Source organism: Lucilia cuprina, chromosome 4, assembly GCF_022045245.1.
Source record: "Lucilia cuprina isolate Lc7/37 chromosome 4, ASM2204524v1, whole genome shotgun sequence".
Lineage (NCBI taxonomy): Eukaryota > Metazoa > Arthropoda > Insecta > Diptera > Calliphoridae > Lucilia > Lucilia cuprina.
The window spans coordinates 33,310,062-33,325,268 of NC_060952.1; the positions used below are offsets into that span (position 1 = coordinate 33,310,062).

At 34.0% G+C, this 15,207-nt stretch overlaps 1 protein-coding gene across 2 annotated transcripts; it reads left to right on the plus strand.

The window, feature by feature from the left end:
• Positions 1-503: 503 nt before the first annotated feature.
• Positions 504-15,186, plus strand: LOC111678858 (leucine-rich repeat serine/threonine-protein kinase 1). 2 transcript variants are annotated; one of them, XM_023440289.2, is made up of 16 exons: positions 504-641; positions 3,149-3,308; positions 3,374-3,539; positions 3,606-4,261; positions 4,319-4,579; positions 6,140-6,298; positions 6,357-7,919; positions 7,981-8,896; positions 9,033-9,287; positions 9,352-10,038; positions 10,103-10,881; positions 10,952-11,108; positions 11,173-11,497; positions 11,621-12,206; positions 12,273-12,705; positions 12,770-15,186. In XM_023440289.2, exons 1-16 carry the CDS (start codon positions 623-625, stop codon positions 13,007-13,009), a joined length of 7,362 nt encoding a protein of 2,453 aa, XP_023296057.2. In that variant the 5' UTR covers positions 504-622; the 3' UTR covers positions 13,010-15,186. The 2 variants fall into 2 exon arrangements, with proteins under 2 accessions (XP_023296057.2, XP_046804919.1); XM_046948963.1 differs by lacking the exon at positions 504-641 and adding an exon at positions 2,806-3,057.
• Positions 15,187-15,207: the final 21 nt, after the last annotated feature.

Here is a 15,207-nt window from a genome sequence, read left to right on the forward strand (position 1 = left end):
CGATTAATGCATTGTTGGCGTTTGGAAAAAAAAACACTAAAATTGATGAAAGTGTTTATATAAATTCTCGTTAACAAATTCGTTTCAGTTAAAATTTTGTAAACACGTAAAAAAATTATTAAAATTTACATTTTATAAATTAAAAAGACTCGGGAAAAGCTATTGCAAAATGATTTGTATATACAAAATATCTCAGTCTTTAATCTATTGGATTCCGTTTTTACTTAAAATTTGTTGAAAATTAGCATAGATTTGTAGATTACTATTCTAGTCTGGTAGACCGAGACACTGGTTAAGAAGCGTACAACAGACTTGATAGAGGCCTAGATGTATTTCTTTAGATTTCTTAAAAATTAACTAACTAGTCGTTTTAAGAAGCCGCCGATGTTTTTAGTTTTAACGCCGCTACGTTAATATTAGTCAGCGCAGGGCTCTGTTTTAAGATGCAAAATTTTGTTGTTGACTATCCGCAAAAAAAAGTGAGAAAAGCATTTTAAAATTAATTAAATTCGCAAAATATGTTTTATTTATTGCTAGAAACTATAAAAGTTTAATAAAAAATAAAAATCATTTATATTAATAGTGTAATAAAGAGATTTTTCGAAGCAATTGAAAAGAAAACATGAGTGATTCGGACGAGGGTGAGTTGATTTTATTTTGCAATTAATATTTAATTGCATTTTAATTATGACGAAATTGAAAATTATTGATTTTCATATCGTTTGACAAGTCCTGAAGATGAAATTTCCATGAGTTTTATGAATGCATTTTTATCATGGCTAAATATAAACAAAACAATATTTTCATTGAGTTTTCACTTTTTTATTGGCTTTCAGCTATTTAGGGGTTAGAGTTGCCAAGAAGTGTAATGAAAAAAAAAATGTATGATTGGGATTTTTTGTATTGGTTATTGTTCATAATTATGAATTATCTTGCAAAACTAAAAGATCAAGGATATTAAGTTTCTAGCGAAAAACAGGTTTAGGATTGAAAGTAAAAGAAGTGTATTTTTGTTAGAGGCGAAGATCCTGTCACCTTATGTTCATTTTTATTGGAATAATATGTTAGGGGCGAAGATTCTGTATGTATGTATGTATGTTTGTTTGTATGTATGTATGTATGTATGTATGTATGTATGTATGTATGTATGTATGTATGTATGTATGTATGTATGTATGTATGTATGTATGTATGTATGTTTGTTTGTATGTATGTATGTATGTATGTATGTATGTATGTATGTATGTATGTATGTATGTATGTTTGTATGAATGTACATGTTCAGTAAATGTTGTCTACTACTAGGTGTCTGTCAGACTAAAAGAAGGGACTATATGGGCAAAACCATGTTAAGTGTTCTAACTTAATCTATCAGCCAGGAACTGCTAGAGTTAGAAAGGATCAATGTTGTATATTTTAGTCATATAGGGTTTTCTTTAGAATGACCTTTTTAATTGAAGAAATAGTTGTCTAAGGTCCTTTAGATAATTTTCGCTAGCACCAATAGGTGTAAAGTTACACTCATTTGAAAACAAACCGTATGACCAAACTTTGTCTCCCACTAACTAATGCAGTTCTTGGCCGATAGAGCGCGTTACCACAGCAATCGGTTCTTCGCACCGGAACGACTCGATGTTCAACAACAAGGATCGCTAACCCAACCACACCTACTTTACACGTATCGCTACTACAATGTCAACAACCGATAGAGCTCTTTCCCACGATAATTGGATCTGCGCTCCGTAACGACCCGATTCTCAATCGGCCAAAGATTATCAACTCAGCAACAGCTGTATAAATCGGATCAACGGCCAAGTTTTGTCAACCCATCCATAGCCACACCACACCGGAAGTTTTTACCCCAGGGAAGAACGTTCAGTTACAGAAAACCTTTTGCAACAACAACAACAACAACCGTTAGACTTTAAAAATAATATAATTCAATTTCCGAAACACGTATGTGATTTGTAGATCTACATAATCATCATATAAAGTCTACTTTTAAAAATCAAAAAACCTCAATATTATTAGGAGTTCTTACTCAATTCTGTTAGTCTGTTGATTTGCTTGTCGGTCGCTCTATTTCTTTGTTTTATATTACATATTTACGAGTTATAATTATTTTCAAAATATCACACAACCATGATACAACCATTATCTTAGTTATAGTACTATGATTTAAAACCAAATGAAGTCTTATAAATTAAATACAATTTCCCCTTAGCACCTTCATCTTTATTATACAATAATCAATTTAAATACCTTATGCAAAACGACAATAAATTATTTGCATAAAACCTATCTAAGAAAGAAAGATACTCAACTCGCTAACCATGTTCCATATGGGCATTGATATACCCAAGTGCCAAGTATCAATTACTACTAGTTTTTTCCTGCTATTTAATCTTTATAGCTAATGAAACACAATGACATAAATAATTTGAATAATCATTATTATAATAATACCCTGCCGCTCCACTATAAAGTCCCTATAAAATGATTTCTCTAAATAAGAATAACATAATAAATCTTTCTTTAGTGCAACATGAAAATTACACGTGCAACAGTTGGTTGAATGTGCGTGTCTTGCGCAGTTGTTATTAACCAACTACAACCACAACTCTATAGTCACTGGCTGGGTGGTTGTTATAAACAAAAAAACACAACCCTCTGGTCTGGTTGTTTGGTTTTTATGAATGAAATCTTAACAAACAGTTTCATATGACATGTTGACAATTGATTTTTAACCAAATTCAAAACGAGATGGCATTTTCTTTAACGAAAACCGAACGCAAAATTTAGTTGGCTGAAATAAGTGTACGGTTTAGGGTGTTGACTTGGGAGTACAGAATTAAAAAAGACACATTGTTATTGAATGCATTTTTTTAAAAAAGAAAATTGATTGAAAGTTAATTGCAATTACTTGGACATAATTAAATTAAAGTTTTTACAAAATGGACTGGAGTTTTGTTGAGAAACCAAAATCGGGTACTGAAACGGCATTAGAAGCTTGTGATTATTTTCTCGATGAGGTCATTGAAGTTACAAAATCTTTAGGTGATTAATTTTAAAACAAAAGAAAAAGAAACAAAATTAATAAAAAAACATTAAAATAAATGAAAATTTCTTTAACATTTTACAATTTTAGATGCCCGTGAACAGGTGCGTCTGATTAAACATAGAGAATTAAGACAGGCAGTGTCTACCGGAGATGAGCGTACTGTACGTGTGCTTTTGGAAGCTTTGGGCAGTGAAAGACAAATAATTGTCAATATGGCACCAGCTGGGGCAAATACATTGTTATTTTTGTAAGTTTTTTTTTTTTTTTAATTTTAAAAGATTTTTATTACGATATTTGTGTTTTTTCTTGCAGATCCTCTCAGTCTGGTTATGAAAGTATAACAAATCGTTTATTAGATGCTGGTTCGGATGGTCGTTCTCATACCGTAACAAAATATTCACCCCTATATGCTGCAGTACATAATGGTCATTATAATATTGCCAAAACTATGTTGGAAAAATTTCCCGACTTGATACAGGCAAATATATAAACACATTCCATTTAAACACTAATAAACAATGTTATTTTCTTTACACTTTCACAGCAACCTACAGTTGAGAAATGGCTTCCTTTACATGCTGCCTGCATAAATGGTCACATTGAATTACTCGAATTACTTATCAATTTTTCCTATCCCGATTACCTCTACTCAACATATCGCGATGAAGAAGGCGTCTGGGAATGGCGTCTACCTTTTGATCCTAATGCTCAAGATGTCACCGGACAAACTAGCCTCTATATAGCCAGTATATTAGGCAATAAAGCTCTAGTCAATGTTTTAGTCAAATGGAAAGTAAAAGCTCGTAAAACTTGTGCACAAAGTCCCCAAAGTAATCCCATAACACCGACACGTAAACGTATTTCCTTTGGTATACAAGCCATAATGTCCAAATTAAATATAAGCAGCGATGGTGAGTCGGCACTTAAAGAAGAGTCTCTAGAATGTGATAAATGTCCGATAAATGTAAATCTTTTATGTGGTGCTGCACGTGAGACACCCTTATTGGCGGCGGTAAGAGGCAGTTTTCTGGATGTTGTTACTGTTCTCTTACAGAATGGTGCAAATCCAAATATTATTGCCAAACCGGTAGAGGATCATAATGATCCCAAGTGTAGTGAGGAAATCTATGGTCTGAGTAATGTTCCTATAGCGGAAGCGTGTAAACAAAGATCTTTACCCATGGTGGAGTTGTTGTTAAAGTGAGAAAGTCGTATCTTTCACATAACATTTTAATAATGAATTATAACGTTTTATAGATATGGTGCTCGTGATGATAATGGCTCTGCTTTAAGTGTAGCTGTAGCCTCAGAAGATGAATCTATTTTAAATTGTCTACTTGCCAAACGTGTCCATCCTGACTCTGATTATAAGATCAATAAGAAAGGCTTGCCCACACCGGTTGAAGTTAAAGTTTTTATGCCTTCTGCTACAAATATTTCCTATAGTACAATGTTTCCCAATACTCCGGTCATAATTGATTGGCACAATAATAATAATGTTCAGTTGCCGTTCGTAAGGTAAGTGTAAAACTAAATTGATTTCTTGTGAGTTCTTTTTGAAGATAGCGAGTTTTCAAATTGTTCTGGCCAGCTGTTAGTAAGCTTTTTAACAGCATACTCTAAAGGATCGTGTTTCACAAAAAGGATAACGAAGTTGTCAAATGGAAGTCAAGAGGGTGATAAAAAAGTGTCTAATGATAAAACTTAAATAAGATTTTAATAATCTACATCTGCTATAAGTTTAGCAATTAAACGAGTTTAAAAACCACATTCTGCTACATCTCTCAGTTCATCGTGGAATCTTCTACCTAGACATTTCAGTCTGAAAGCCCCCAAAAGCGCAGTGACCAGTTATTACCCCTACTAAAGTTCTTATACTCTTCCTGTCCATTCCTAATAGTATACTGGTTGCTTTTGGGTTTAATTTCGGTCATATTTCCCTAGAATCCAGCCTACTATGCCAGGATCGGTTGGTAGAGTTTTTGATTTTTCCGGAAATTAGTTAGAGGGTTTTACAGAACTATCCCTACTATTAAGATCAAGCTCTGAACCCTATCTGTCTAATTCATCTGCGATCTCGTTCCCCCGAATATCACAATGTCCCGGTACCCAACACAGTATCATCGATGTAAGGGGTTAACGCGACGGGTAGTCATCTGGACGCGATGCGAAGGCTTATTTGTGATGACCCATGCAGGGCGTACTGGTAGGTCTACCCATGACAGAGGGGCTCATGACGAGCACACACTAAGAACTACCCCCTTCACGACTGGTAGCGTTTGTTTCTCCCCGATGAGGCGGCTACCAGTCCAAGTACTTGTCAAAAGATCTCTACTCATCCTTCGGATGTGTATCTTTTGACAATACAGTCCGTTCGGGATCTTTAGATCCCTTAACTCCATGACGGTCCGTCTAAATCCACCAGCGTCTGTTCCCACATTGGGCGGCTTGGTAGTCTGCAAGCACATCATATGCAGAATTATATACTTGGCAGCGTATATAAAATGCACACCATTTCAAAGTCCTAAGTCCATAAGACCCCCAGACACGTAACACCAGCAAGAAGTGCCTTCCTACAATTGCGCTCCGCCGCCAATTCTAGCGCGCTTAGATGACGACAAGAAGAAGACAAGTTCTCTCTAGAATTAAAAAAGTTGTCATTGTAAATCTCATGAAAAAACGTGTACAGCTTCTATATCTTTACTGGCAAGATGACTAATGATTTTAAAAGCATTTTTATAACACATAATTAGTAAGACCTTATTAGACTACTTCTATGTAATCCAGGCGATATCTAGTAGTCATTGAAAACTATGTTCTTAAGTAATTACAATTGAAAGCTATTACCCAGTTTTTGCTGGGATATGACATTGTCTACTAGGAATCACTATTGATGGTGTCTCTCGTGTTTTACTAACACATCTCTTTCTCTAATCTTTAATTAATTTACTTTTCTCACACAAAAAATCTTAAAACTCAGAAGCCTTATAATTAATACCATTTGTTTTAGATTTTTGTGACATCATTGAATTACATATTTTTTTTTTATCAATTCTCTTTTGATTTTACAACTTTCAGGGTCAATTGGATGGTTAATGGTGTCTTACAATTAAATCCGAAACTACAAGGTCATCCTAAAATCACCGAAGTAGCATTGACCGCCATAACACGTATTGATTTTTCTCATAATCATCTTATAAGCTTGCCTATTGAGATTTTCAGTTTGGTCTCATTAAAGTAAGTTTAAATTAATATATATTTTTTTCTTTATTAACATAAACTTATTTGATTTTAGATATTTAAATGTAGCACAAAATAAAATAACACAATTACCCACACCAGCGGCTAATACACCCGGTAGTCGTGCTTCGTATTCTTTGCCGGTTTTAGAAGAATTCTATATACAAGATAATCAATTGATAAGCATACCAGCGGAAATATTCCATTTGCCTGCCTTGGCTATTTTGGATATTTCAAATAATAAACTACAGGAAATGCCTTTCGATATGTGGAAAGCTCCTAAGTTGAGAGAGTTAAATATTGCCTTTAATCTGCTAAAAGACTTGCCGGTACCGCCCATGCAAACCTCCTCTTCACAATTGAGTTTAGATAAATTAGACTTGGAACCATTTGCCAATTTTGATGTGTATGGCAATGATAATAAAAGTAAAACTCGCATACTTACCCTACAACCTTTGGTGCATCGTAATATTTGGTCTTCTAGCTTAGAGATCACCGACAACGATATGAAATGGAATGAATCGAAAAAAGAGGAAGGTGTTTCACAGCTTAATAGTTTAAATATTGCCAATAATTTATTTACCAGCATACCGGCTGCATTGCCTTGCTTGGCTGTTAATTTGACACGCTTAAATATGTCCTACAATAGTTTGCGTTCCATGGGTCATGTTACCAGTTATCCCGCTACTCTCAAACAATTGGATTTAAGTCATAACGAAATATCATGTTGGCCCAGTTTGCCGCGTATAACCGAATCGGATCCTCATCTTTTGTGCTATAGTTTTGTGGCTCAAAATCAAGGTGGTGAAAATGATGAAATACCCTCATTTGCTAAACATAATCCCAACAATGCCAAGTCATCTTCATTTAGAAGTACAGTGTTGAAAAGTGTTTGTCGTCATAGAAGACACTTGAGATTGGAATCGTTGAGAACTTTAATTTTAGCCGATAACCTGTTGACACGCATACAATTGTCCACCGACGATGTGGCAACACTTTTCAACGATTGTGATGACTCCGATTGGAGTGTGGTGGGCTTAACTAAATCCAAACTAATATTTCCCAATCTCTCCATGTTAGATATTAGCAATAATTGCCTTAAAGAGATACCCACTTCTTTACATGAACTCACTAGTCTTAGTGTTTTGAATATAAGTGGCAATGTTAATGTTATGGATTTGCCACCACACTTGGGTTTACTAACACGTCTTTGGAATCTTAATACGCGTGGCTGTCTTTTACAGGATCCTCTTAAGTCCATGATTGAAAGTAAAAAGTATAAAACTATGGATATTATCGGTTATTTAAAATCGATTTATGAAGATGCTCAACCGTATGCACGCATGAAATTAATGGTGGTGGGTGTGCAAGGTATTGGTAAAACTACTCTATTGGATTTATTGCGTCAGGGTGTAGGTTCTCAAAGATCTAGAGCTTCGGAAAATCATTGGGCTAAACGCATGGGTCATACTAAAAACTTGTCAAGATCTCAACGAGGCGGTAATATTTCTACGGTTGGTGTTGATATTGGCACTTGGATTTGTGAGAAAAGAAAAAAAGCTCCCGGCTCACATGGTCCGGTAATGTTTCGCACCTGGGATTTTGGTGGACAAAAAGAGTAAGATTTTGTTTTGTTTAATCAATGTTGTAAAAACTTTAAATTTATTTACAAATTTTAGATATTATGCCACCCATCAATATTTTCTCTCCAAACGGAGCCTATATTTAGTGTTATGGAAAATCACCGATGGCCACCAGGGACTAGCGGAGATTTTACAATGGCTGGGTAATATACAAGCTAGAGCTCCTAATTCTCCAGTCATTATTGTAGGCACACATTTCGATGCGGTAGGTGAAACATTTTCCGCCGAAAAAGCCGAAGAATTACAACAAATCATTAGGGAAAAATTCATAGCCATACCGGATGCCGAAAAGATTGGTCTACCACGTGTTATAGACTCGATAGAAATAAGTTGTCGTACTATGCATAATATACGCCTTTTGGCAAATATTATATACGATACGGCTTTTATGTTAAGATCTCCTGGTTCTAAAGAACCTTTACTATTACAAAAAATCCCTGCCAGTTATATAGCTCTCGAAGATATTGTCAATGTTATTTCTTGTAATCTAAGAGCAGCCGGTTTAGATCCTGTACTCGATGCTGAAAACTATCGAAAACTAGTGACCGAAGAAATGCGTTTGCACAACTATAAAAGTTTTCGTGATTCATCGGAACTTAATCAAGCTACCATGTTTTTACATGATAATGGTGTTATTTTACACTATGATGATGCCACTTTAAGAGATTATTATTTTCTAGATCCTCAGTGGTTGTGTGATATGTTGGCTCATGTTGTAACTGTTAGAGAAATTAATCCATTTGCTCGTAGTGGCATTATGAAATTAGATGATTTAAATTTACTATTTCGCAATACAAATAGTCAACAGGGTATGAATACTAATCGTTCCTATATTGTAAGTCTTTTGAATAAATTTGAAGTGGCTTTAACCTGGGATTCGAGAACTCTGTTAATACCCTCACTGTTGCCACAAAATGAAGATGTAACACCGAATACCGGGACAGTGGTTAAGGTAAATATAATAAATATTTAACTAATTTTTTTATCGAGAATATTCCTAGAGTTCTTTTTAATATTCCCAAGAATGTTGCCTACTTTTAGGCATAAACGAATTTAAACTTCTAAATTGTATGTTCTTTTCTTAATAGATCTCACAACGTACTCGTGGTCGTAACTTAAATTTAGGCTGCTCTGTATCGAATGAAATCAATTTGAATAGTTTAATTTATAAACCAGTGGATAACAACAGTAGCAATGATTCTAACATCTTAGAAATGGGTCTTAGACGTATTTTACTAATGACCTATTTTCCTTCTGGTTTTTGGTCACGTTTAATCACCAGGCTTTTAGCAGATGAACAATTAACTGAAGCAATAAAATCCGCTTATATACCCTCAAATGATGTAAGTTATTCCTTTTTTTAGAAATTTACAATAGAATACAGAAATTTTGTTTCACCAATCTTAGCATTCACTTGAATTCGATTTACGTACATCTTTGGAACATGATACACAATGGAATTTATGGCAAACTGGTGTATCGTTGTATTATGGTCCAATTTTGGTTTTTAAAATATGGGAAGTACCATTTCCTTCAGCGGCCAATACACAACCGTTTCGCAATACAAACAATCGTTTTAAACTTAAACTGGATGGTGTCTGGAGCGATATAAATCTGTGTAATTCCAGTATATTGGAAATTTATTTTCCCCTTACACACATTAATATATTGCAAGAAATCGATGATGGCGAGAGACAGCATTTGGCACGAATTGAACCTAATATGCCGGTGATTGCTAAACTATTGGCATTATCAGTAGATCATATTGATTTGCTGCTAGAGGATTGGTATCCCTCGTTGGGTACACGTTTTGTGCATACATCAGAGGGACGATTTTTGATAACACGTTTGGTAATGTGTCCCAAGTGTTTGAAAAAGTTGGCTTTAAATAGTAAAAAGGCGGATGGCAATGATGCTGGTTCAAATGGTGAGTCCTCAGATAATACAGGGGCCATGGGTGGTGCTGTTGGCTATACAAATAAATATCGTGCTAGACGGCCTTTGTATTTGCCAAATGATAATAACGAGGATGGTGCTCTTAATGTATTCTCTGCCTATTTGAATGCGACCGCTAAAAGGGAACGAAGATCGGAAGTAAGTTTACCAGATAATAAAGTTAAATATTGTCTTATGATGTATATTTGTTTTAATTTTTTAGGATTCCCTTTGTTCTGATGCTGACTCTGGTGTGGGACCCGATTCTGCCGGCTCATCACGCAACACCTCCGTCGATAGTCATCCTTTATACAATCTACCCGATATATCAAATGTCTGCTATACCTGGATGATAGAAGAATGTATATTATCAGTTTATAATCAAACAAAAATCTCTTGTCCCGTACATCTGGAAATGCAAATGTTAAATTTAGCACCCGATGTTGTATTTGCCGATATACCCGACAAGTATACCATTAATTCGGAAAGCATTATTAAAGGTTCCCTTTTGGGACGAGGAGCATTTGGTTTTGTTTTTAAAGCTACGTGTAAAATTAAAAATTCTCGTTCTTTTAGAGCGGTAGCTATGAAAATGCTGCAACCTGTGCCACCGGGTCCTAGAGCCAAAGAGAGCGCATTAATGGCTTATAAAGTGGCTTTGGGTAAATGGGATCGTGATCCTTTACAGCATGCTTGCAAAGCTTATTGTACTGCCCGACAAGAATTGGCTGTTTTGTTGACGCTTAAACATCCTAATATAGTACCGCTGGTGGGTATTTGTATAAAACCTTTGGCTTTGGTTTTGGAATTAGCACCTATGGGTGGTTTGGATTCTATCTTAAGACAACATCGTCGCAGTGGTGCTCACATTGGGCCACATACATTTCAAATATTAGTTTTGCAAGCAGCTCGTGCTATTGAATATTTACATCGACGTCGTATTATTTACCGCGACTTGAAATCGGAAAATGTTTTAGTTTGGGATTTTCCCCAGCCTCATGCGTAAGTTTATTTTTGTTTTTTTTTGCTTGATTTCAATAATGGAATATATGAAAACTGTTTTTCTTTAAAGCGAGGACAGTCCGCGTAATTGTGTTCATATCAAAATAGCTGACTATGGTATAAGTCGTCAAACGGCTCCCAGTGGCTCTAAAGGATTTGGTGGCACAGAAGGTTTTATGGCTCCGGAAATTATACGCTATAATGGTGAAGAAGAATACACAGAAAAGGTATTATTGTGTTTAAAATAAAAAATTAATAGAATATTTAAAAAAAAAATTCCCTATTTCAAAGGTTGATTGCTTTTCATTCGGCATGTTTATCTATGAGAATATTAGTTTACGTCAACCTTTTGAGGGTCATGAATCTATTAAGGAATGTATTTTGGAAGGCAGTCGACCAGCTCTAACACAAAGAGAAACACAATTTCCGACATATTGTTTAGATTTAATGGTTTTGTGTTGGGATGAATTGCCTAAAAAACGACCAACTGCCAGTCAAATTGTATCCATACTAACTGCTCCAGAATGTATACATCTTTTAGATGTTATAGCTTTGCCATTCAATGATAAAGTAGTGTGTGGAGCTTTTAGTTTTAATAATACAAATAATACTGAAGGTACGTTTTTGGATTTATTGTTTAAAACAGTTTTATATTCAAAATGGATTTATTTACATTGTTAGTGTAAATTTGTAAAGTTGTTATGGTTTATCTTAATAAATACACATTTCTTTACTTCAGATGAAACGTCCGGCCTAGAACTATGGTTACCTGCTTATAACTCACACATAGATATTTTAGATACCACCCTACAAGGTCAATTTCTACAATCGAGTAGCATCAAATGCACAAATAAATTTTCACCTCAAGATCAAAAATCACCTCGTGTCGAAGAGGTTAATCATAAATCTTCCTCATCGTCACCCATAAATACACCTTCCTCGCTACAAGCCGGCGGCTCAACAGGTTCATCTTCGCGTACACCCTCTGCTACACGTTTGCCAAAAATTAATATGCTCTGCTGTTGCATTATTGAACAATGCATATGGATTGGTGATGCTTCCGGTACTTTACATTCCTACAGCCTGGCCGATTATAGTCATATATTTTCATATATATTGGATCCAGCCATTAAATCACCTCTAATAACACTAGTATATTTGCGTGATATACAACGTGTTGCTGTGGGTCTACACAATGGTCGAGTGTTTTTGGTAGATTCTTCGAAGGTTCCTTCGAATTGTGCATTTGCAGAGGGTTCGTTTGTTTTAACGGAAATTTGTTCGGGTTTAATATTGCACTGTTCCTGTGCGGTTATGATTGAGGGGTGAGTTGGTTAACGAAAATAAAAATTTTATATTATTCACACTTCTTCTGGTCTATTTAAATTTAGAATTTATGAATTATGGTGTGGCGAAATGGCTGGTAAACTGAATGTTTTTCCTCTTAGTAAAACTGGTGTCTGTGGTCATCAGGCTTTGTGTCACAGTGATGAACCAAATGCTATAGAAGATCTTAAGGTGGCTAGAATGTGCAGTAATGAAAGTTATGTTTTTACTTGTCTATATCCTGGTTTTATGGTTTATCAATGGCATGCTGTTAATAAACAAATTGAAAATAAACTAGATTGTTCCAAACTCTTACCCTGTTCGGAATCTCTAAAAAGTATTGCTATAGATGAACATTTAAGTCTAATCAAATGTCAAATTTCTGCTCTCTGTACACATGGCAAGGAACTATACATAGGCACTACCTGGGGTTGTCTAATCATAGCTGAAGTCAATACCTTAAGACCTATAACAGTTTTTCGTCCTTATGAAAATGAAGTAAGTTTCAGTTGAACTTAAATATAAATGATATATAATCCTTATTTGTATATTCTTTTAACAGATCAAAACCATTATAGCTGTACCAAATCAAAATGTACCTCTTATAGCCACCATCGGTAGACGTTATCGTTCTTTAATATCACGTTATATGGATTCGGTGGAATCTTCAACAACAGCAACAAAACATATTTCTACACCTACGCACGCCTTTGAACATTTGAAAAATCAATATAAAAATCAACCACAGGATGTAGATAATCATATACATGTTTTATTGTGGAAGGCTAAAAATTGGACATAAACTATATCTTCATAGGACTAAAATGGCCAACAATTTAAATCATTAATTCGAATAATACGATGTTTTTAAAACACTCAAGCACTTCATCTAATATTATGCACCAATCTCTCTCTCTCTAATTCACTCTAATTCGCTCTGATAACTTCGTGGTAATCATTGATACTCATTTATATTTAAACAAGTTTTTTTTTTAATTTCTTTTAATTTTACATTTTTTAAATATTTTTACTGGAAACAAAATATTGTTTATACAATTTTTGTTCCTTTGTTTTCAAAATTTAATTTTCAATATTTTTATTAAGGACACATCAGGAATGGAAAATTAAATACTATTGTAATTTTTCCGTACTTTTTAATGCTATGTATACACGGTTGTTAGATCTTACAACGTTGGCAGTAAAATGTGCAAAAAAAAAAAAATGTCTAATAACTTACTTATTTTGTCTTCCAATATTGTCAGTAATGCTTGTTCTGACCAAGTTGCAAAAGAAAAATTATAAGTTCAGACGATTGTTAGACACTTTCAGAACATTTTACTGACAACGTTGTAAGATCTGACAACTGTGTATTACGGCTTTAACTTTCCACAGTTTACCGACTACTTAATAGAGTCATCAATGGTCATATTCATAGACTGGTCCACAGTTTTGTCTATAGACTTATTCATAGATCAGTTAATAGACTAGTCAACAGACTAGTTCATAGATTAGTCTATAGACTAGTTCATACACTAGACCACAGATTAGTTTATAGACTAGTCAATACACTAATCAATAGAATAAATAGCTCATAGACTATGAACTAATCAATGAACTTTTCAATAGACTTGTCAATGGACTAGTCCTTAGACTATTGAATGGAGTAGTGCTTATACTTATCAATAGACCAGATCATAGACTAATAGAATAGTTCATAGAATTGTTCTGAGACAATTCCATAGACTAGTCTTTAGACTATTGCCCATAGACAAGTCTTTAGATTAGTTTAAAAACTAGTTCAGAGTATTATAGACTATTCAATAGGCTAATCAATAGATTAAATAGCTCATAGACTAGTTCATAGACTAGCTAATGGATTTGTCAAGAGACTTGTCAGTAGACTAGTCCATAGACTATTTAATGCAGTAGTCCTTATACTTATCAATAGTCTGTATCGTAGACTAATAGAATAGTTCATAAACTTGTTCTGAGACAATTCCATAGACTAGTCTTTAGACTATTGCCCATAGACTAATCTATAGATTAGTTTACAAACTATTTTAGAGTATTATAGACTATTCAATAGGCTAATCAATAGAATAAAAAGTTCATAGACTAGTTCATAAACTAATCAATGAACTTGTCAAGAGACTTGTCAGTAGACTAGTCCTTAGACTATTTAATGGAGTTGTGCTTATACTTATCAATAGACCGGATCAGAGACTAATAGAATAGTTCATTGAATTGTTCTGAGACAATTCCATAGACTAGCCTTTAGACTATTGCCCATAGACAAGTCTATAGATTAGTTTACAGACTAGTTTACAGTATTACAGACTATTCAATAGGCTAATCAATAGAATAAATAGCTCATAGACTAGTCAATGGACTTGTCAAGAGACTTGTCAGTAGACTAGTCCTTACACTACTTAATGCAGTAGTCCTTATACTTATCAATAAACCGGATCATAGACTAATTAAATAGTTCATAGACTTGTTCTGAGACAATTCCATAGACTAGTTTTTAGACTATTGCCCGTAGACAAGTTTATAGATTAGTTTACAGACTAGTTAACAGACTAAAACTATTCAATAGACTAGAGTAAATAAGCTAGAAAAGTAACCGAATAAGCCCAATCTTTTCCCATGAAAGAAAAACGTCACAAATCAAAAATTTGCGTTTTTATACAAATTGCTTTCAATACAAAGCAAGTGATAAATTATTGTTTTTTGGTAATTAACAGTTTGTAACTGTTTTGATTTTTAATATTTTTTTAAAAAGGACAAATTTTGATTTTATTATTTCTCAATTTTGAAGGATTTTTAAACTCGAATCGTATTATAAAAGTAACTTTCCTTGTATTTAATATTTTTATTTTTTTAATTAATTTATTAATAATTTAGCAGTATTATTTATTAATTTCTTCTTTACATTAAGTATTTATTTAACTTAAACATATATAATAATGATTTATAAAATATTTCGTTAACATTCCATTT

What these genes read in the sequence shown, in the direction of transcription:
- LOC111678858 (XM_046948963.1), top strand. Translation starts at nt 2,955, where the DNA reads ATGGACTGGAGTTTTGTTGAGAAACCAAAATCGGGTACTGAAACGGCA. An exon ending in TTCAGTTTGGTCTCATTAAA is followed by an intron (nt 6,299 to 6,356) that starts GTAAGTTTAAAT and finishes ATTTGATTTTAG; the next exon opens with ATATTTAAATGTAGCACAAA. An exon ending in GATTTTGGTGGACAAAAAGA is followed by an intron (nt 7,920 to 7,980) that starts GTAAGATTTTGT and finishes TACAAATTTTAG; the next exon opens with ATATTATGCCACCCATCAAT.